At 39.6% G+C, this 22,683-nt stretch overlaps 1 protein-coding gene and 2 long non-coding RNA genes across 3 annotated transcripts in view; 2 read left to right on the top strand and 1 right to left on the bottom strand.

The window, feature by feature from the left end:
- The window catches only part of LOC142094698 (uncharacterized), a 52,506-nt gene extending 50,249 nt beyond the window's left edge, over positions 1–2,257 (top strand). The window contains exon 5 of the long non-coding RNA XR_012677696.1: positions 2,023–2,257. This is a non-coding gene — a long non-coding RNA (uncharacterized LOC142094698). The remainder of the gene's footprint in view (positions 1–2,022) is intronic.
- Positions 1–22,683, bottom strand: part of RAPGEFL1 (Rap guanine nucleotide exchange factor like 1) — a 47,068-nt gene that overhangs the window by 10,851 nt on the left and 13,534 nt on the right. Inside the window, exons 5-10 of the mRNA XM_075177111.1 lie at positions 21,057–21,172; positions 20,114–20,281; positions 16,802–16,899; positions 16,296–16,418; positions 3,060–3,238; positions 473–563 (exon numbers count right to left, since the gene is read on the bottom strand). Of these exons, the coding sequence (XP_075033212.1) occupies positions 473–563; positions 3,060–3,238; positions 16,296–16,418; positions 16,802–16,899; positions 20,114–20,281; positions 21,057–21,172 (775 nt within the window). The remainder of the gene's footprint in view (positions 1–472; positions 564–3,059; positions 3,239–16,295; positions 16,419–16,801; positions 16,900–20,113; positions 20,282–21,056; positions 21,173–22,683) is intronic.
- On the top strand, positions 11,337–21,323 carry LOC142094699 (uncharacterized). The gene is made up of 3 exons (XR_012677699.1): positions 11,337–11,383; positions 17,916–18,074; positions 21,014–21,323. It is a non-coding gene; the product is annotated as an uncharacterized LOC142094699 (long non-coding RNA).

Here is a 22,683-nt window from a genome sequence, read left to right as displayed (position 1 = left end):
TGATCACTATGGTGAAAGTGTTGTCAGTACTCATTGTGCAAACTCCTTACAGATCACAAACAAAACATACTGTGTTCACAGTCCATCTGGGTTTGAAAAAAGTACGTGTTACTCGTAATGATCAATAGATCTATATTTTAAGGTAAATTAGTGGTGGAACTCAGAATACAAGAAGGCACTGTCCGCTGGTGTTTAATTTTTTCATACAATTGTACAAACATATGTTATAATTGCAAGACCACTAGCCAGCTCCCATTAAATTATGCCATAGATCCAGCACGAGACCAAGGATGGTCACACATTTTGGATGGACTCGCAATAGTGCTTTTTTGTACATCTTTTTTTTGTGTATTATGATGTGTGTTAATATATGTTTCTTAGTAATTGTGTCATTAGATGTGTGTTACTGGTTTGTATCTATTATAAGAGTGGGTAATTGAATCATTGCAAATTTGTATTTGGCATTGCTTACCTCCCAGGTAACACGCAGGCGGCTCACGGCACCATTGTCCAAGCCCATCACTATTGCAAAGAAGGATAAGAGGTCCTGGTTCTGTTTACAGCTGTGGAGAGTCGTGATTAGAAAGAGGTGGTGTTCAGAATAGTGGGAGAGAATTACAAAGATTTGGTGACCAGTAAAGGTGGAGTAGGTGGGAGGTAGAAATATGGAAAGGTGGTGTTCAGAAAAGGTGGAAGGAATAATGAAGATTTGGTGAGCAGTGATGATGAATTACAAAGGAGGGAGAAATATGGAAAGGTGGTGTTCAGAAAAGGTGGAAGGAATAATGAAGATTTGGTGAGCAGTGATGATGAATTACAAAGGAGGGAGAATATGGAAAGGTGGTGTTCAGAAAAGGTGGAAGGAATAATGAAGATTTGGTGGGCAGTGATGATGGATTCCAATGGAGGGAGAAATATGGAAAGGTGGTATTCAGGAAAAGTTTTGGGCATTATTAATATATGGTGATCAGTGAGGATAGACAAAGGGCAGGGTAGCATGTAGAGTGAGGTTGAGTGATTGGCGTGTGTATAGGATAAGGTGTAAACAGTATGGGAGAGAATGGAAATGTTTGAGGGAATAACATATGTATAGAGAAAACAAACCAGACACGCACAATGAAAATGTGAGAGGAGAGAAAGAAAGGGGAAGCGAAAAACACAATTGAAGGTAAATATGGTAAAAATTGAGAAAAGACGGCTAAGAAAATAAAAAGAATGAAGAATGAATTACATTATTTACATATATGACAAAAAAAACCCACACTGTTTCAGCACACACACTGATCCACACCACTGCACACTGTACAAACCAGTGCACGCCTTACAATAGATCATAGCAATGTCTGCCCACCCATCATACTCAATTTTACTTTTATTCCTGTATATAATCTTTAATTATCCACATTATGTTTAATATAATTTCATAATTAAGAAACCAAAAATAGTTACAAAACTCAATATAAATATTATCAGTAAAAGGACATTTTTTTTTACAGTTTTTTACAATTCTTAATAAGATATTTTTATTTTACTATTGCCTTAGGGCTTCTACACTTGGGCATTGAAAACAATGCTAGTTATGACAAAAACCTATAGCTTGCCCTCATTTGTTAACAGAGCTTGAAGAGCGTTGTCAAAGATTCTCTGCCACATAGTGCACCATGTGCTTACTGAGTGCTCCTATAGAGCACTCTTATATCTTACAGAGAGTTAAAACTTCTGAATGCTGCTGTCAACATTGAAACTGATGCAAAGTAAGTGTAGGTTCACATGTCTATTCACTTACATTCATTTACATTATATTTGGGACCCTCGGTATAGGACAGAGCTTTAAGCACTTCAAATTAACGTCCATGTGTGCAAGGATTTATGGTTGAAAAATCAAGTTTTACATGTGGCCGCTCTACCACTAATGCTTAGCTACTTTGCAGAGAGTTGCCACATTGTTGCCAAAAAGTAAAAAAATAAAAAGGAAACCTATTGTTCCCAATCTTCTTATTCTGACTATTTCTCCTGTTCTAGGTTCATCAGAATGATGTGAAGAGACAACCAAGGGAAAATATCTAGTTGCTGACCCATCCTCCTCTCAAAAATTAGAAGCATGAAGATCAAATCGCACAGAACACGTGTGGAGCTTTTCACCCCCACCCAAGGTGGAAGAGTTGCATCTTAAGGTATACAAGCCTCGGAATATTTTGAAGTACACAAGCTGCATTGAATCTATGCTTGTTTTATACTTGCAGTCCTTTGTGACAAATATAACTCAATAAAAATCAAAAGTTTATTGAATGAACTAAGTTAGTGTCTTCATTTATCCAGGAGGTTTAAACAGCATTTATGGACCCTACTTATTTAACGTGGCTCTCTCTAGGGCCAATAAGGCCATTCAGTATGCATAACCGCCCCCCAGGACCCTCAATTTTAAGGCCCCCTAACTGATAATGTGTAGTGTTAATTTGACTGATTAATAAATCCGCCATCTTTTGCCCTTAATCCTGACAGTAAGCTGCTGATTGGTCCAATGTGGGGCAGCAGCCATGTGCCCATCTGATCTGAAACCACAATTCAAATCAGTGCAACTTCATTAAAACAATACATTTTTATTGTTAACCCTTTGTATATCACAATGTCAGTCCCTTGAAGATGCTAAACAGCCTGTGTACTTTTAAAAGTCTACAAGTTGTTATGCCTGGAAAAGCAACCGTTACAAGCAAGTCAGGGGTAAGCAGCTCATAAAACCAATGAAGTCCAGGACTTTGAACCCCAATGTGTTTTCCTCTAAAAGATTCCAGTAGGAAAGAAACAGGACTGTCTTAGGAGAACTGGGACATGCAAGGATAAAAGATGTAAATAAATAGAGCCTGTCATACTCGATATCTATTGACTGACCAATTCTAAATAAATCTCTCAATGATTACCAGAGAAAATATATCTAATCAGTCTGGACTTCGCACTATAACATGACTTGCCAGTGTGTCTAAGGCACACATAGTCTTAGAGTCTCTCGACAAAACACACAATGACACATACATTTGTCCCACACGCTCTCCCGCACTCACATGGCTGCCGTCTTGATGAACTTCTTGAGGAGCTGAGTGCGCCGTGCTGGTGCCTCACAGAGCAGGGTTTGTGTACTGACCCAATGCTGTACCTCACTACACCGCTGTAGGAGCAATTCCAGATTGGCCGTTTCTCTGCGTCCTCGCTCTACGTGGAACACATAATCCACAAACTCCAGCTGTGGGGACATGGAAAACGTGCGTTTTGGTGATGTACAGATAAAGTCATCATTGTGATTCCCAAAATATCCATGTAAACATCCATAGGCATATGTTTAACCCTATGTACTTCAATATGGTAATACATCTAATGAGCAGCTACAGAATGTATTACATAAAAGATATACTAGTAACCTTCACAAATAGATATTCATAGCTTTCAAGAACTTATTAAAAAAATACAGATATCTAAATTAAGGTTGTGGGTCAAGAGGAAGTATTTTTCTGATGCACATCAGACTTCCTCTCTGTAAGTCTGCTGAAGTGCTCTCCGCAGACAGGCAACTGGAGCCTGGTTACAGAGCGCAATAGGTCACAGCTGCCTACTGTTCATTAATGTCTGGGGGACTCATGGATTGAGACCTTCTAGACTCCCAGGAGAGCAAGTAAATCACCAGGAAGAGCACTAACCTGCCTGCTAGTGTCTTCAATCCCTGCGCACACCAAGTGCAGATGGGGATAATGACGTCAAAGTCTCTGCACCATCCATTTGATGGTGTGAGCAATATTGTCAAGTCATGCCTATCTCTTTCTTTTCATATCTCGCCTCCACATCTACTGGAAGCAAGACATGAAAAGTAGGCAACTATGCAATAACTTGCACACAGTGGCGCCAGTCATTTTGAAATTGTCGCTCTCACTCTTTAATTTACTAGGAACTGGTGACATCACTGAGACATGAAGATGCATTTTCATAAAACATAGTTCTGCCCACAAAATGTCTGCCTCCAGTGGAGCACACAATGTGATCACTTTAAATAACCTGGGTATATACAATGCCAAATGCATGAACTATTAGTAAAATAACACCCATGTATGTACATTATAGCAGCCAGAAAATAAGCATTTTTAAATGAATTATCTTAATTTTGCAGCCCCTTTGAAATCTACTACCTTGGCAGAGCATCCTATTAAGACCAAACTTTTACCACATGACTTTATTTCAAGTGACTCCGCCTGTTTTGTAATATTTCCAGTTCCTATCACAATGGCTCCATGGTTGTATATAATTTAAAAATGTTATGTTCATACTCTTTGTATGGGTTAAGCATATTGTTATCCCAACTGCTTTTACTTTGAGAGTAAAGACTCATTACCCGCATAGGTGCTGTGCAGCGGTTGTGTTTAGTGAGCTTTATAACCAACCTGCAGGGCTTATTCACACAACATATCACCAACCTAAAGTCGTCTTATACTCCGAAGGGTTTCAGATGGGTCACAAAGAGTGAGAAGATGACGAGGCTGCTGCTGAGATGGACATATCTCTGTTAGTGTAATATTCACAATTTAGTACTGCGAATACCTACAACAAAAAAGATGTTCGCCTACATCTATATGCAGATTACTGCAAAGAGACGCAGATATCTGTCAGTATCTGCATCACTTGCAGGTGCCTGAGGGCTGGTGCAAATATACACTCATGATGATTGGTTGCCAGCACTGGTTAGCTGCTTTTGATTGGCTGATTGCAAATTCACCTCTGGAGTGGTTTTTTCATTGCTCGTACATATATTGTATGATTTTGTGGGCATATTTTTGCCTGAACTGTTTAGTACTTTAATTAGAAGAGAAAGAAAATTATACCTGTTTCATAATGGAGGTATTTAAAAATAAAAAATAAAACCTAATACTGAATTTGTCTTCCGGTACTAAAAAATGTTAAAATGTTAAAAAAAAAAATTCTCGTGCTTATGACCTGGTTGGTGTATCTGGTGTACTCCTGACATAAGCCTAGCACATATGTTACTGGGGCGGAGCTGGATACATCTTTAGATATGTGCACAGTAATGTGGTATTTTTACATGCAACTTTTTTGAGCTCCAACTCAGCATCAATCCCAAAGTAAGCATACGGGGAGTCATTTAGGGTTAGGAGCTACTCCAACAAAAGCCTCCAAAATTTGCACCATCTAACTAGATTAACTGCTAATTGTAAATGATGAAGAGGCATCACTGATGTAATTCTATCTATATGCTTAATTAATAAGGCAACCAGAAATCTAACTGCAAATATGTTAAAATTTGTTGTTAGCAACTAGTTCAATACAGCAACTACAGGTTTAGGATTTAACGTTTGCTAAATATCCTTAGCATAAATCTTATTTGCAAATATTGCCTACGTTAACTTTATTATTTTACTGTTTTCTAGTTTTATACACATTTGCACCGCTATCTGACTTTTTACAAAAACGCTAATCACTATATTCCTAAAAACAATTTTTAGCACATTAAAACACATTAGCACTATACACAATTTACCAACACAGAAGGACACTGTACCGGTGGTAGTCATTTTAACGACTACCACAATTCTGACTTCCGTTTGAATGACAGCAGAAGAACGATGGATATAAGGGCTACAATACAAAAATTACTACTTACCATATAAGTGACCACCCATTTTTCCAAACAGTGAAATGATCATGTAGTGTGAAATTGCGACTAAGGTAAACACCTACACATGAAAATGACGTTATTTAGTAACGACCTCATGAAAATTACGGTTTTAAAGTGCCAATACCCGGAGCCCACGCCATGTATAATGCAATGCAGGCGTGGGGTCCAAGTATTGGCGTATTAAAACCGGCATTATATCCATCGTTCTTCTGCTGCCATTCAAATGGAACTCTGAATTCTCGCCTCCGTTAGCCCGTACCACACCCCACTGTACATGGATTGCTCTTAACAGATTGAATATCCCTGTTAGTCAATTCGCACAGACACAGAGGAGAATGGAACAGTGCCGTCTGGCTTTCACAGCAGAGTAAAATATAGCTCATATGCTACAATAAACCTATGTGAAAGTGCCCTATAATCTGCATTGTGTTTCACCAAAGCTGGAAATATTGAAAAAAATTTTAATATTAGGACAAGTTAAACAATACATTTCTTATCCTCTAACTTTAGATGGTCCCGACTAGTGGATTTTGTTTCACATTTTATTATAACTACAGTTGAAAATGATAGCTCTACATCAAATTATGATATATTTTTAATTTACTAGAGACCAGTCACTGACAAATCATCAGGAACTACATTAACTCCACTCTATGCCAGACTTGAATAACCCATCCTATAGAATACTCCAGCAGGGGAACGCTGCTTCTGCCTAAGTATGCCAATGGCACAATTCAGCATGAGTCAGTGCTATCTGATTGGTTGCTTTTGTATACTTCACAACCATCACGATTTGAGGGCTCTGTCAGCCTACCCCGATTGGGACAGCTGTGTTTGGGATTTGATTTGTTCGCGATCACCGGTGGAGGTGTTTGGGGGGAGAGAAAAAGAGTACAGGAAGCCTAGTGCTTCAAAAGTGCAAGGCACACCCCCCATCCCCGCGCCCCGTGACGTAGCCAAAGCCCTATTGTGTTGCGACCACGCCCCCTGTCCCGATTTCCTAAATGTTGGGAGGTATGATATTTGTTACAGCACAGTCACACATTCCTTCCATGTTACTGAATAAGCCTCTATGTATAAAATGTGTTTGTAGACTGCTGTATGTTTCCCACTCATTGTACATTATAGCGCCTTTATCACAATAACTTTATAACAGCTTTTTAAACTAAGCAAAAATTAAACTTAGAAATGAAATAACATTCATCACTAGTTACGTAGAAGGCTCCCATGCATTGACAGAATTTAAAAGGGTTCTGCGTCTTCACACAACTTTCATAAGTTGACAAAACTCTATATAGAAGGGATATTCTACCAAATTGTCTGAAAACAAGTCACATGAAAACATTGGACTAACTTCATTACTAATGTCGAAAACTAAAAGTGTTTGCATCACATTAAAACACATTCTGTGCTAGACTTATAATTCCCTGCGTCATTTGCTGGCAAGTCAGTGCTATAAACCTGCACTGAACTCTAAACCCAATATTCTTATTGTACTGTTCCAGCTGTAGTGATCACCAATCCATTTTATTACCTGTGCGGCATGTTTAGTCCAGAGGGAGTTATAGCTATTGTGAAACACATGCCCACATCTGTCCAATCATAAGCCATGTCTGTACAGATGGAAGAAAGTAATAATTTTGGGCCTGGCTGTGATGTGCCTTTAAATCTTTAGGATAATACTTGCTGAGAGTGCATTGAATAAATTATTCCTATAATAGGATAATCTTCACAGCAAATGTCTTTTGGAAAGTCCTGGAGATGTTCATACGTTTTTGTGTGAATGTTATAAATACTTTTCAGTGAATTTGTGCCATCTGTAGTTATCCTTTCATTTTCATGCAATCCTATATTTATGTCATGCATTATGCATATAGGTTAGTCATATTGCTTTACATAGTTGTGCATACTGCCGTTCGGTATTCCAGACCTATAGGGCATTATTATTATATATGTACTTTATATCCATAAAATATAGGACAGATTGAGTCATTATAATTGATCAGCCTGTTACAAGGGTACAGTGATCACTGCAGCAGTCTTGGCATGTTAGAAGCAGCATGTGTCTATAACCAATGCTAGGATCAATGGTGCTTTATCAGATCCGCTAGAGCTGTTACAGATGCATACACACAACAGCTTACACTTTAATTATTAACCCCGTCTAACTTGAGGCCTTGAAAAATCAAAATAGAAATACACCACCAGGCTTATTTAATCAGTTAAGAGAAAAGCCAAATGGGATGTATTATGTAATATACATCACTGTGGCAGGCTATAAGAAGAAGCTGATATTAATGATTTATAGTAGTTCTGCAGTTTGCACAGTGGCATGCAACTAATATAGCAATATAGCAACCCCAGTCACATGACACTTAATGTAGAGAGCAGAGGAGCTTTGGAACCCCGTGTGAGCCCCCTCTGCCATCACATGACATGCTGAGAGCTGTGAGAGTGACCGGCAGCCATATTTTTCTACCATCCTGAGAGATTTTGAAAAGGAGATGATTTGTAGGAGAACAGGTAAAAAAATGTCAGAAGCATGCTTAAAATGTATTTAAATTACTATTTTAAAGCAACAAATGTGTATTTAGGGCTGTTGCATTTATTTTGTATATAGTTATATTATTTGCATAGCTGTTTGCAACATTCTTGCAACTATTTTGTTACTTAATTAGGGTTAGGATAAAATCTAGCTACTGTGTGCAATTTTCTTTGTACAAAACTTTCTTTATTGGAACTGGTAGGAGACAGGCAAAAAAATTACAGATATGACATGACTTAAAGCGCTAGTACAAAGCAACAGGGCTCATGAGAATGATCCATATGTTTGTCATCCTAACCTGTGTGATACCCCAAAACCTGAGTACCCTAAGGTGTATCTATATGTAAATATATGTGTGTACTCATGGCTATGTTCATGTATCTGCCTGTTTAGATGTGGTTACATTTGTTAATTTTTATAAGTGTTTATAAAGATTCTTTTTAAAAAAGATTCTTGAGGGAGAAGTGACAGTTGGGAGTGGTTGGTGGTTGCCGGGGGCGACAGGCATAGTTGCCAATTCCACTTATAACAAGCGGAATTGGGCTTCTTTTTTTGTGAAGTTGCGGGTTTTTCTCCACTGCCGCGGGTAGCTTGTTTTTTGGGCTTGAACACGTTCTCCAAGTCCTCAGGCTGCAAAATCGTTTTTTGGTTTTTTTTTTTTCTCCGTTACCATTTTATGATTGGTGCAATCAATTGTTTTTTTTGTGGGCGGGTTGTGCAGAGAATTCCTCCAATGAAGTGGCGCTTTGTGGGTGGGTGGAGTCAGAGGAGGAGGTGGAATAAATTACAGGAAGACGGATCTATAGCAACCTACTGAGATAAGTGCTGTGACAGACACAGGATCGCTGCACTTATAGCAGGTAACACTGCTGTATAACACACCCCCTCCCATTCAGTAAGCTGCTCATGTCAGAAGACTGCTTATACTGTTATATCATGGGGCTGTGTGGTATAGACATACCAGTGTCTTAAATTACAGCATTTGCGTTTTCATTTGCCATATCAGTGTATAAATGTGTCCTCTTGTATTTATAAAGGTTTTCTAAATGGAGATTCAGTGTAGAAATGTGTTCTAGAAAAGGACGGTCCCTTGTAAGTTGGGCTTCTTTTTGGGCTTTTTAGGATTGGTTTGGGCTTGTGTTGGGCTTGTTTGCTTGTTTTTCATTTCAGAGTTGGCAACTCTGGTGACAGGAGAGAGGAGTGTGATACACTGGACCGCTGGGAGAGACCTGTGTCTGGATAGACTGAGAGAGAAAAGATAGGAACAGAATGAGAATCGGACAAAGTGATATATAAGCAGAGAACAATTTAGAAAATGTAAGAAGAGAAGAAGTGAGAAGAAGAGAGGAATGAGTAGAAAGGAAAGTGCTGAAAATGACTAAGCAGTATAGAGATCTGTGAGTACACAACAGAGACTGAGCTATGTACTGAGGACAGTGTGAGAGGACAGAGACAAGTTGGAGTTGTACAATAACACTTAAGCAGACACAGATCAGTATAACTCTATCATTACATCACTGCAACTGGAAACATCAGCAGTTACTTAGACACATGTTACTGATCCCTATATACCTGAACTGATTACTAAAAAATAATCAGTTTTTCAGGACAACTACAGAAATAATGTTGTATCAAAATCTTCCTGTGAAGGTCTACAACCACTTAATAAAGTGACTGTTCATGAAGTCCAACGGGATAAAAAAATAAATGTATGGGCCCCAACCACGTGCACCACTTCTACAAATAGTTATTTAAATATTTGATGTAGGTCTTAAAGTTGTTTTGAGAAATTCATCTCTTTATCGTGTTAAGTTATATATTAATGTTAGGTAAATATATATATATATATATATATATATATATATATATCTATAATATAAATGTCTAGTGGCGTGTGTTAGTCTGTCTGTGCGTGTGTGGAAAAAATAAAACCAAGCTGCAGCGCCACCTGCTGGGCGGAGTTATACACTGACCTACTAAATTCTTAGTGTGTGTGGGAAAAAAAAATTCAGAAAGGGCTGAAATTTGGTATACTAAGATGTTTTTAATTTGTTAATTTAATTTGTTAATTGTTAAAAGTGTTTATAAAGATTTAAAAAATATATATATATATTTCTTGAAGGAGAAGTGACAGTTGGGAGTGGTTGGTGGTCGCCGGGGGTGACAGTGGGGAGTGGTTGGTGGTTGCCGGGGGTGACAGTGGGGAGTGGTTGGTGGTTGAGGCCTGGGCTATGGCCCAAATGCATGACAAGAACCTTTTTAACACCTTAAGTAGCTTGATTTGACTAGAATGCATGAGTATCATGCACGGGTAAACTTGTGTATATATATATATATATATATATATATATATATATATATATATATATAATGTGTGAGAAGATTAATAATTTATTCTGGCAGAAACATCCATAGACATAGAATTCCAATAAGATATCAGTGTTATCAGTATGGTAAATTTAAAGGTTTGTCAATTGTAAATAGTTTCAAAGTGATAAGATATTGTTTAAAAATAATTGTACGTTTCTAAAAGAAATATCAGAATAATTCTTATTAATAAAAGGAAATTAGTTCAGAATACACTTGTGTCATTTTAAATCTCTGTGGATAAATCTCCTGACCTCTCTGGTGCATAGAAAATCTGAAGTGTTAAAACCAGAAAGAGAACTATCTAATACTGGTAAGGTGCAACTTCAATGTATTACTCTAAATAACACCCCACAGGGTATTACATATATATAGTGATATGGGTGAAACCAAAAAGCAGAGACATGTGATACATCCCTGACAATTCTGGTGGATCTAATATACCACAAGTATTAACCACATGGATCTAATATACCACAAGTATTAACCACATGCAAACATAACAAAACAGTAAGGGATGAACAAAGAGGGTGCATAGAGTAAGGGGGGTCTATAGGACCATAAAGCCTAGTCTATGATTGTGTCAACCAACTTATTACCAAGGGCCCAGGTAGGAAAATTGATCAATGCAACACCATAAATCTCATTACATATTGTACAGTATTTCATTGTGTTTTTTAATTCCAGCCACATGCACCTAATTGCATAAAATTCCAGCCTAGCAAACCTTTATTTCGTGTTGTAGGAAAGGAGGATTTCAAGTGGGTCGGCACCAACACATTTGCTGCACTGGTTAGGTAGGGTTTTTTAAATTGGGCTTTTGACATACTAGGCAAACTTAAAAGCCAAAAACTAGGGTTATCCGGGACGTCGCAACTTTTGCTTTCTTTTGATGTGGAAATCACCCCTTCCCACTCCCACCATATATCGAGGAGCATTAGAGTGGCCACGCTGTACCTCCAGCAGGCTTAGAGATCCAGGGGTACATGTTTTGTTGAGGAGGCTGGGACATTGGTACCATCTAGATAGTTCTTTGACCAATGCCTGAAGGCTGTATTACCAACAACCCAACCTTTCCTCGGGGAAAGGTCGGGTTGGCAAACAGAGGTGAGATTGAGGTGTTTATACACTAGAATCCAACCACACATAATAGCAATATAATAAGATTATAATAAGTAGCAAAGTGGGGGAGTTGGTTGCTTAAATCAAGAAACGATTTAAGATGGATATGTACGTGTAGAGTTTGTATGATATAATAGATTGTAAGCTTGCGAGCAGGGCCTTCTCATCTCTTTGTCTATTTTACCCAGTTTTTTTATTAGTTTACTATGTTTGTCCCCAATTGTAAAGCGCTACGGAATATGTTGGCGCTATATAAATAAATGATGATGATGAAGGATTCTCGGTAAGACCTTCATTTTAATTATGTCCTACTATCCAGGAAACTTTCTTATTTCACCAGACTCTCAGTACACTACGTATTTTACTGATAACAGGTTGGAAGTTAGTGTTGAAGAGCTTAGACATGTCCCAGGTGATGCATCCCCCAGATACCTTATATGGGTCAGGTTCCATGTGACAGTAAAATTTTGTTTCAGACCCTCTAGAGTTATAGGGGAGGTGGTTACATTGAGAGCCACAGACTTTGAATAATTTACTTTAAAATTGCAAAGCCGCCCAATTTTTTGGAACTCGCCCATCAGATTCAAAATTGAGACTACAGGTTGGGTGATTGATGCCAAAAAATAACCTGCAAAGATGTTCAGAATCACCAACTTCTAAATCTGAAATGTCAGGATTTGTCCTTATGGACCTTGCCAGGACTTCCATACAAATGACAGATAAGATAAGTGATGATAGAGGACACCTGTTGGTGCCATTTGTAACTTCTACCAGATCTGATAAAGCACCATTGGGAATTTTGTACAATGCATGAATTCTGTGAAGGTCCGTCGAACCCAGTACCAAGTGACCCAGCAGGCCTTGCATAAAACTCCAATCTATTTTAGTGGTTTTAGTTTTAATTAAAATAATCCAACCTATTTTATATATTAACTCCCCCGGCTGTAATTCAGTGTTTGTCTATCCACAATTATCACATTACTTTTGCTGCAGCATGGCTAGGTAGATGACAAGTTTCCTGCCTCAGAACTGGAGCTGTTCTTTGTCTTTATACAGCTATGGATGGAAATTTAGCATCTGCCTGAAGAGCAGTAACCACCATATAATCAGTAGCTACATTCACTCCAAACTGACAACCATGCCAGATTTTAATTATCAATCCTACAGAGTGCTCTAGCAGAAAAATATTTCTTCTGCCCAACTTTGCAGATGGCACGCTTCAGCATCAGTAATTAGTGTTATTTAGAAAAGAGGGATGGAGTGTCCCAACCCCTTCGACAAGTCAAACTGGTTGTATCTTTATAGTGGTCCAATGTGCCATGCTGACTATGTGGCTGAGATCCCAATGGATTCTCATTATCGAATGTAAGCTCTCCCCAGAGGCAAGGAACTGATACACAGAGGTGGGCTGTGCATGGGGTCAAGAGAAATATACCCTCCTAGACTAGACCCTTATTGAATGCCTCAAGCCGGCATTTAGACAGTTGGGTAAAATTAGTCACAGACGCGTCATCTACTATCACAACATTGGAAGTATGGAACTTGCAGTCTGCAACCAATACTGTCATTAGCAGGGTCTCATAGGTAGAGCTCTCCTTGTTAAACCCCTTTCCCATCCCCCAAAACGCACACCCACTGGAGACATCTTTACTGGGAAGAGAGAAGACAGAAAAGGGAAAGAATTATTATTAAATATTAATATATATTGCAGGAGTCTCCTGGACATACCTGGAGAGTTGGCAAGTATGCAAAGGGGAAGTTTGTAGGTGCCACTGATGTGATGGGGCCACAGGGCATCTGCCACTGTTGCCCAGCCCATAATCTACCCAGCCACTGCCTGGCTGACATGATGTCCTATGCACAGACTTGAGCCAGGTGGCAGAATATTTGAAAACAGTGGGTTCAAGATGAAGAACTTGATGCAACGCTGGTGAGTTACAATGGTGCCTGTATAACTAACAAGTACCTTTTTTACAATAAATAAAAATAATTCAAACCTTTTTTAAAAAAAAATAAATTGAGAAGGTGATAGAGATAGAGAGAGAGGGGGAAATTGAGAAGGTGAGAGAGAGAGGTAGAGAGAGGGGGAGATTGAGAAGGTGAGAGAGAGAGGTAGAGAGAGGGGGAGATTGAGAAGGTGAGAGAGATAGAGAGAGAGGGGGAAATTGAGAAGGTGAGAGAGATAGAGAGAGAGGGGGAGATTGAGAAGGTGAGAGAGATAGAGAGAGAGGGGGAGATTGAGAAGGTGAGAGAGAGAGGTAGAGAGAGGGGGAGATTGAGAAGGTGAGAGAGATAGAGAGAGAGGGGGAAATTGAGAAGGTGAGAGAGATAGAGAGAGAGGGGGAGATTGAGAAGGTGAGAGAGATAGAGAGAGAGGGGGAAATTGAGAAGGTGAGAGAGATAGAGAGAGAGGGGGAGATTGAGAAGGTGAGAGAGATAGAGAGAGAGGGGGAGATTGAGAAGGTGAGAGAGATAGAGAGAGAGGGGGAAATTGAGAAGGTGAGAGAGATAGAGAGAGAGGGGGAGATTGAGAAGGTGAGAGAGATAGAGAGAGAGGGGGAAATTGAGAAGGTGAGAGAGATAGAGAGAGAGGGGGAGATTGAGAAGGTGAGAGAGATAGAGAGAGAGGGGGAGATTGAGAAGGTGAGAGAGAGAGGTAGAGAGAGGGGGAGATTGAGAAGGTGAGAGAGAGAGGTAGAGAGAAGCTGTGAGAAAGAGATAAGATGTGATTTAGAGAAGGATGAAGAGAGAGAGAGAAATAAGGAGACAGAGAGAATGAGAAGAGAGGAGAGAGAGACAGAGAGGAATGTCTGCATGGGATTTGTGAGGTAAAATGTGACTCCTGAGGCAATGGGAGGCTTGCCTTGTCATGAGACTGTATCTACCAAACTAGTCATTCCTTCTTACAACTCACAGCCAAGATATTAGCTCAGCCACTCCCCATTTCATAAGTGTGCTGTTACCCGACTATCCACCTGCCCAGGGGCCTGTTCTCTGAATAACCTGACTCGATCTGAGGTCCACCTGCTTCTGTCTCAGATTGTTACCTTTTTGTGAACTATCCTATGGCTTAGCCCCTCCAGCTCTGTGATCAGCTTCTCATACGATCTGCATTCCCCGTGTTACCTTTCTACACTACATTACCTCACATTTTATTGTACTTTTGAATTATGAAAGTTTTTTTACCTTATTACTACAAAACTCTGCAGTAACTGACATTTTCTCTAGGTTTGTACAGGTTGTGTACAACAGTAATACAGAAGAAGTGCAGGCAATGGCACATGCTCACATCACAAACTTTACCTATGGCTTCCCTGGCCAGCAATCATTTTCAACATTTCGTCCTAATTCTTTGTTTATTATAGGACAACCAGGAATGAAAATGTAATTTTGAGTGGAGTTATTATAATACAAAATGCTACTTACCTGGTGTCTGGCATTCTCCCCAATCTGGTAAGTCCCCTAACCCCTCCAGTGATGAACTTCTCTCTTACTCTTTCTATTTTAAATAAACCACAGTGTTGTTTCCCTGTGAATTTACCATTTGTGGGCATGGGAGTGTTCACAGAGGCAAGGAGTAGTAGGAGGAGAGGAGAGTATCGCTGGACCATTAGCTTTCAAGGTACTTGCTTGATCCTGTGGCGCACCAAACCCAAGGGAAGTATTTTTTATTATAGTAAAACTTAAAGCAACAATCTTCCATAAACATTTTTCCTTTAAATAACAAGTTAAGTACCTTTTAAGCATGATCTAATTTTTCTGCCCTCTTACAAATCATTAAGCGCTGGGGTCATGAGTTTGATTCCCGACCATGGCCTTATCTGTGAGGAGTTTGTATGTTCTCCCCGTGTTTACGTGGGTTTCCTCCGGGTGCTCCAGTTTCCTCCCACACTCCAAAAAATACTAGTAGGTTAATTGGCTGCTAACAAATTGACCCTAGTCTGTGTGTGTGTGTCTGTGTGTGTATGTTAGGGAATTTCGACTGTAAGCTCCAATGGGGCAGGGACTGATGTGAGCGAGTTCACTGTACAGCGCTGCGGAATTAGTGGCGCTATATAAATAAATGATGATTGTCTTTTTTTCAAAATGACTTTCGAAATTTCTCTGGAGGGTAGACAAGTATGGCTGCCAGTCACACTAACGGACTCTCATCATGTTATGTGAGAGAAGAAGGAGGAGGAGGATTTTGCAGACTGAGCTCCGTTCTACGTCTTTCTGCTGACTAAATCATGTGACTGTGGTCGCCATAGTAGTCACATGACAATATGCAGAACTATAAATCATTAACAGTAGCCTGAAGAATCAAACCAATTAAAATGATTACCAAGCTTCTTCATATAGCCTTGCACAATGATTTAGTTAGTTAAAATAAACAACTCACTTTTCATGGGATTGCTGCTTTACTGAGATCCCTCCAAAACTGGACAATTTTTTATTAATAAAGACATTAGCACATTGCTCTCCTGGCATATAGTGACATTTACTCACTGCTGAGCAGCCACATGAGACCTGAACTATTATTTGGGATAACTACTATAAATTATTATATGAATGACAGCTGGTTGTACTGTGGCCTGATTGACTCACCTCATGTACACAGCTGAAGAGTTCCCAGTGAAAAGCACTGAGGTGATTGGCCAGATCCTCTGCCTCGATTCGATGAATATGAGAATCCTCAGGGGGCAGCTGAACCTCTTCCGGCAAGGGGACCTAAGGGGCAATGGCATATTTGTATCTTATTTATTATATAAACATAAAAAGTACGGTTTTAAGAACTGGCCTGGTTCTTGATACATAATCTTTCAAAGCTTAGCAGCGTCACACATCACATTTATCCTGCACATACATTTTGTAGACATTTTATTTATTTCTCGGGTCATCGTTATGTCCAACATTCATAGAAAGATTAGACCATTACAACACTCCTATATCTTTCAACAAAGATCTTATTCCCAAAATATGTACACAGTAACTATTATAATTAGCAGTCAAGGCTTAAGCCCTGCACCCAACACAAACTTTACTATATAACAATTCTTGCCCCGCAAAATGCCAAAACACTCTGCGGTGCAAAGTGAAAAGCGTGTTCTCACCAAAGATCGCAGCTCATCCCGATTGCACGCAAACAGGTGACTGTTGATGCCCAGCGTGGTGAAGATACAGCCATCATCTGGTTTCAGGAGAACCTTGTCTGACAGAAGAGAGAGAGTAGGAAACTGAGCATGAAAAGAATGATACACAGCAGGCTCGTTCACACCTGAGGAGGTGACAGGCTCCTGTCTCAGCTAATCCACAGAGCCGCTTTTACAGGAACAAAAGGGAGGCACAACGTGGAAGATTCTAATTAAGAATCCTGTTCAGTATACTTATCACTCACTGACCACCCCTTAGTCTGCTTCCCATCCGCTGTAATGTGAGAAGGGGATCTATGACAATCTAGATATTTAAATAAATTTTTAACTGGAGAACCCTTTTAAGAAAATGAATTAGAATTTAAGTTATAAAATGTTTGTTTTGTCCTTAGGATTGCTGGGGTTATGGATAAAGTATGGCATAGGTTAAGATGTTGGGCTGAGGCTAGCTATAATTGTAGTATTTAAGACTTATGATTACAGAGGACCTGACATAAGGAGAGTAGAGCTTATCCAATTATTTATCACATAGCCATAGAGGACAGTTAAAGTAGCCATTTCTTCCTCCCTCTAGCCAGACATAAAAGTGTTAAAAAGCTCTTTATTTTATAAAGGATAGATGGGAGAACATACTCTGCTCAGCTTTAACAACTCTCTCCGACACATTGACACTCAGAAGCATTGACAGGTTGCCCCTCAGATATAAAGGCCCTATGAGCACTCCCTCCGCCTACACAGCACACATGTATGATCATGCTGTGCCAGGCCCTCCCTCCCATCACTCCACACACATTCAGTCACGTGCACAGATAATGACAGATTCTCACTAGCAGTGACAGACTCCTACTCCAGAGATGTTACCCACCCCCAATATCATGCTCGAGATCTTCTCAGCTTCAGTACAATTTTTTTTTTTGCATTACAATTTGGTTGATTTGATTTGGCTTTGTTTTATTGAATATAGAGTTATTTGACCAAATAAAAGGCAGTGTCTGATTGGATGGTTACAGAAATCATTTAAATATCCAGTGCAGCCTTTCAATAGTGTGTTACTTATTATCCTTTATTTTAATAGTGTCAACACTTCTGTGCATTGTGCAGTGCTGTACACAGAATGCATATTCTGCCTGTCACAGGCACTGAGATAAACCACAGAAAGGCCAGAGGTCCATTAACCTTTTCTTCGACTGTCAGAAGAAAATAGATCACCTGGAGGAAAGCCATGCACATATAGGTAAGTACACATAATCTGACTAAGATCTTTCCAGGCAGAGATATTTCTATGTGTCAGCATCTGCTTTTTACACAATTCATCAAATTACCTATCACAACATAACACATATATATGACATCAATGTCAGCCTCCATATCATACCTTACATAACACAGCTCTACCCTTCTCACTATGCCTATATACAGCCAGCCTCCTTATTACATACAGCAATCGTACCACCCCTGCATAGCACAAGAATCAGTCTCCTCACCACACAATTACAGTATAGCCTCCTTCCCATAGAGCAATAATACCACACCTGCATAGCATAAGAATCAGTCTCCTCACTACACAATTACAGTATAGCATCCTTTACATACAGCAATAATACCACCCCTGCATAGCACAAGAATCAGTCTCCTCACTACACAATTACAGTATAGCGTCCTTCACATACAGCAATCGTACCACCCCTGCATAGCACAAGAATCAGTCTCCTCACTACACAATTACAGTATAGCGTCCTTCCCATACAGCAATAATACCACCCCTGCATAGCACAAGAATCAGTCTCCTCACTACACAATTACAGTATAGCGTCCTTCACATACAGCAATAATACCACCCCTGCATAGCACAAGAATCAGTCTCCTCACTACACAATTACAGTATAGCGTCCTTCCCATACAGCAATAATACCACCCCTGCATAGCACAAGAATCAGTCTCCTCACTACACAATTACAGTATAGCGTCCTTCCCATACAGCAATAATACCACCCCTGCATAGCACAAGAATCAGTCTCCTCACTACACAATTACAGTATAGCGTCCTTCCCATACAGCAATAATACCACCCCTGCATAGCACAAGAATCAGTCTCCTCACTACACAATTACAGTATAGCGTCCTTCCCATACAGCAATAATACCACCCCTGCATAGCACAAGAATCAGTCTCCTCACTACACAATTACAGTATAGCGTCCTTCCCATACAGCAATAGTACCACCCCTGCATAGCACAAGAATCAGTCTCCTCACTACACAATTACAGTATAGCGTCCTTCCCATACAGCAATAATACCACCCCTGCATAGCACAAGAATCAGTCTCCTCACTACACAATTACAGTATAGCGTCCTTCCCATACAGCAATAATACCACCCCTGCATAGCACAAGAATCAGTCTCCTCACTACACAATTACAGTATAGCGTCCTTCCCATACAGCAATAATACCACCCCTGCATAGCACAAGAATCAGTCTCCTCACTACACAATTACAGTATAGCGTCCTTCCCATACAGCAATAATACCACCCCTGCATAGCACAAGAATCAGTCTCCTCACTACACAATTACAGTATAGCGTCCTTCCCATACAGCAATAATACCACCCCTGCATAGCACAAGAATCAGTCTCCTCACTACACAATTACAGTATAGCGTCCTTCCCATACAGCAATAATACCACCCATGCATAGCACAAGAATCAGTCTCCTCACCACACAATTACACTATAGCCTCCTTCCCATACAGCAATAATACCACCCATGCATAGCACAAGAATCAGTCTCCTCACCACACAATTACAGTATCAGTCTCCCTCATAATACAACAATTGTACCACCCCTGCATAACACAAGAATCAGTCTCCTACCACACAATTATACTATCAGCTTCCCTCACACAGCAATCGTACCACCCCTGGATAGCAAAAGAGTCCATCTCCTCACCACATATAGTAACAGAAACAGCCTCTACTTCACATACACAATATCCCTGCATAGCACATAGCACAGAAGCAATCTATATACTAACAGCGGCAGCCTCTGCATTTCATACAATATCTTACCAGCCCTGAATAACATACAACCTTACTGCCAGCCTTCCTCCCACACATAGTAACAGTGCCAGCCTCTTTACCACATTCAGCAATTGTGCCCCCCCGCCTAATACACAGTACCAGCGTCCATATCATATATTGGGGATGTAACATGCATACAAAATGGGACACTCTTCTTCATACCAACAAAGGGAAAGCAAGGTCAAAACCACTCACCACCAGCACTGGTAACAGCCACCAAGATAAGAGGCTCCTCTCTCTGCCCCTGCTCTTCCGAATACTGCAGTTTCTCTGAGACGGAGCTGAGGATGTCAGAAACGGATGCAGAGAGGCGACTCCGAATTGTAACATATGAATGGTCAGGCATGTAGACCCTGCAGAAGACTGACCGCAAGAGAAAATGGACGACACTGTCATTATAAAATGAATTAAAATAACATAAATCCACCACAGTATGACAAAGAAAGAGCGGTGCCTGACCTGACTGCCCTCCACAGGATCTGTTTTTCTGCCACTGGGTACAGATGCAGAGAATCTATAGAATGGCCAACTCTTGCCATCCTGGGATGGCTTTAACAGTTAGTCAGCATGAAGCAATGGGCCCACACCCCAAATGCAGAAGGTGGCGTTTGTAAACGCATTACACAGATTAATCCTCCTACTGTGGGTCTCAATCTCCACTGAACACTGAGGGTTTTTTTCCTTTCCGATCAAATTTAACCTCCCCTCGCCTCCTCTCCCCAATCATACCACTCTTAGGGAAGAGTATGTACCGGACATTCTTTTGGTTTCATCCTCCACAAAGTTAATATACATGTATCTTAATTAAAACGCAACGGAATTTTTTTAAATTGCTCTTTTACAAATGGTTTATATTGTATTGTATTATATCCATATTTTTTATACATTTGTACACAGTTACTATCCCCTCCCCCAGAATTCTCCCTGGACTGTACAACTTATTCCCCACCCTTTAACCCATTCACCTAACTTTGTTTATTGCTAAGAAATTTAATAAGCGTTCATTTAAAAAATAAATTAATTAATAATCCATAGGCATAGGCAGCAGCCATGCTTTTAGATGTGCAGTTTCAGCTACAATTTGATATCTTCCAGAGCTACAATCAAAATGAATTAGTCTAAAGAATGGCAAACTTACTTTCATCTGAGCCCCTGAATGCTACCCGTGGCTGCAGGCAGGAGTCAATTCGTCGGAAATGGCGGAAGAGTGGCTTGACTTGTTTAGAGCAAGGAGCTGCACTACCATCTGTAAGTCTGAATGAAGAAGATTACATGTGATGTGACCTAAGAGTGTCCATCATCCTGTTTGGTATTAATAGTATCACTTTTTTTACTTTTAGCATTTAAAATAAAAAGAGAGAAAAAAAATGTTGTGCATTTCATGTAAAGCTGGGTACACACTACATGTTTTCTAACCAATTATCGAGCCAATCACATGATAAATGACTGTTAGGTCCGATATTGCATTAGTGTGTACACTCCCATGATCATGTTTTATCGTACCAAAGCACATCGTATCTTAATCTTATTTAAATCAGGGTTGATTTTATGAACTGATTAAAGATAACTATCACGATGAAACGATGACGGGCAAATGTGGAAGCATGTACGCACTCACAACCAGCAGTGTAGGCAGACAGCTATCTCACGATCTTTTCAGCAAATGGTTATGACAGATGAAGAGCACAGATCTGAAGTTTAATCATGTAGTTGTGTACACATAAATCTGCATGCTCATCAGGACTTTCAGTCGTTAGTAAAATCACTACAGAAATCGCATCTGCGGTAATTCTCTGTAGTGTGTACCCAGCTTCAATCATTGTGTCATTTTGTATTGGGTTGCATTATACTGGCTTGTGACATGGGATCAAAGACACTGTGGGAAAAAGATATACTGAGCAAAGCATGAAAAGTGTAAAACAAACAATTATACATTCAGTAAAACCCCCATTTTATTATTTTCAATGTAAAATTTATGTAAAATATAGGAACATGTCCAAGGAGAAGTCTCAAAACACCAAACATGACAGATAAAGTAACAGGAAAACAGACAATTTACAACTAACCACATTGTATTATTTTGTTCAATATTTTGTTACAGCAAATAAAATGTCTATATAACATAAAATGTTAACTTGAGAAAAACATTAAACCTGTCCTTATCTGAGAGAACACATCCAAGGGCCTGATTCATTAAGGATCTTAAATGAAGAGGATCCTTATTTCAGTCTCCTGGACAAAACCATGTTACAATGCAAGGGGTGCAAATGAGTGTTCTGTTTTGCACATAAGTTAAATACTGACTGTTTTTTCATGTAGCACACAAATACTTGATAGTTTATTTGTACACTGAAATTTAAAGTTATGTGTGTTACATGAAAAAACAGTCAGTTTTTAACTTATGTGCAAAACAGAACACTCATTTGCACCCCTTGCAATGTAACATGGGGCCTGAATCATCAAGGTATGCAAACTCATACGCATCTGCTAAACGGGACTTGAGCTACGTAAAACACCAAATACGCAGCGCAAACAGAGCAGATACGGCACTCAAAGTCAACTCAATCTCAAACTCCAACGCAAATATAAGGGTTTGCGTCACTCAAAGTATGAAACATGAGTTTGCGTACCTTGATGAATCAGGTCCATGGTTTTGTCCAGGAGACTGAAATAAGAATCCTCTTCATTTAAGATCCTTAATGAATCAGGCCCATGGTCTTTATACTGTACAGTATTTTGTCATTTATGCATAACTAAAACATGAA

The sequence above is a fragment of the Mixophyes fleayi genome, chromosome 6, assembly GCF_038048845.1.
Source record: "Mixophyes fleayi isolate aMixFle1 chromosome 6, aMixFle1.hap1, whole genome shotgun sequence".
In the NCBI taxonomy this organism is placed as follows: domain Eukaryota; kingdom Metazoa; phylum Chordata; class Amphibia; order Anura; family Limnodynastidae; genus Mixophyes; species Mixophyes fleayi.
This window is presented reverse-complemented; position numbering and strand designations above follow the sequence as displayed.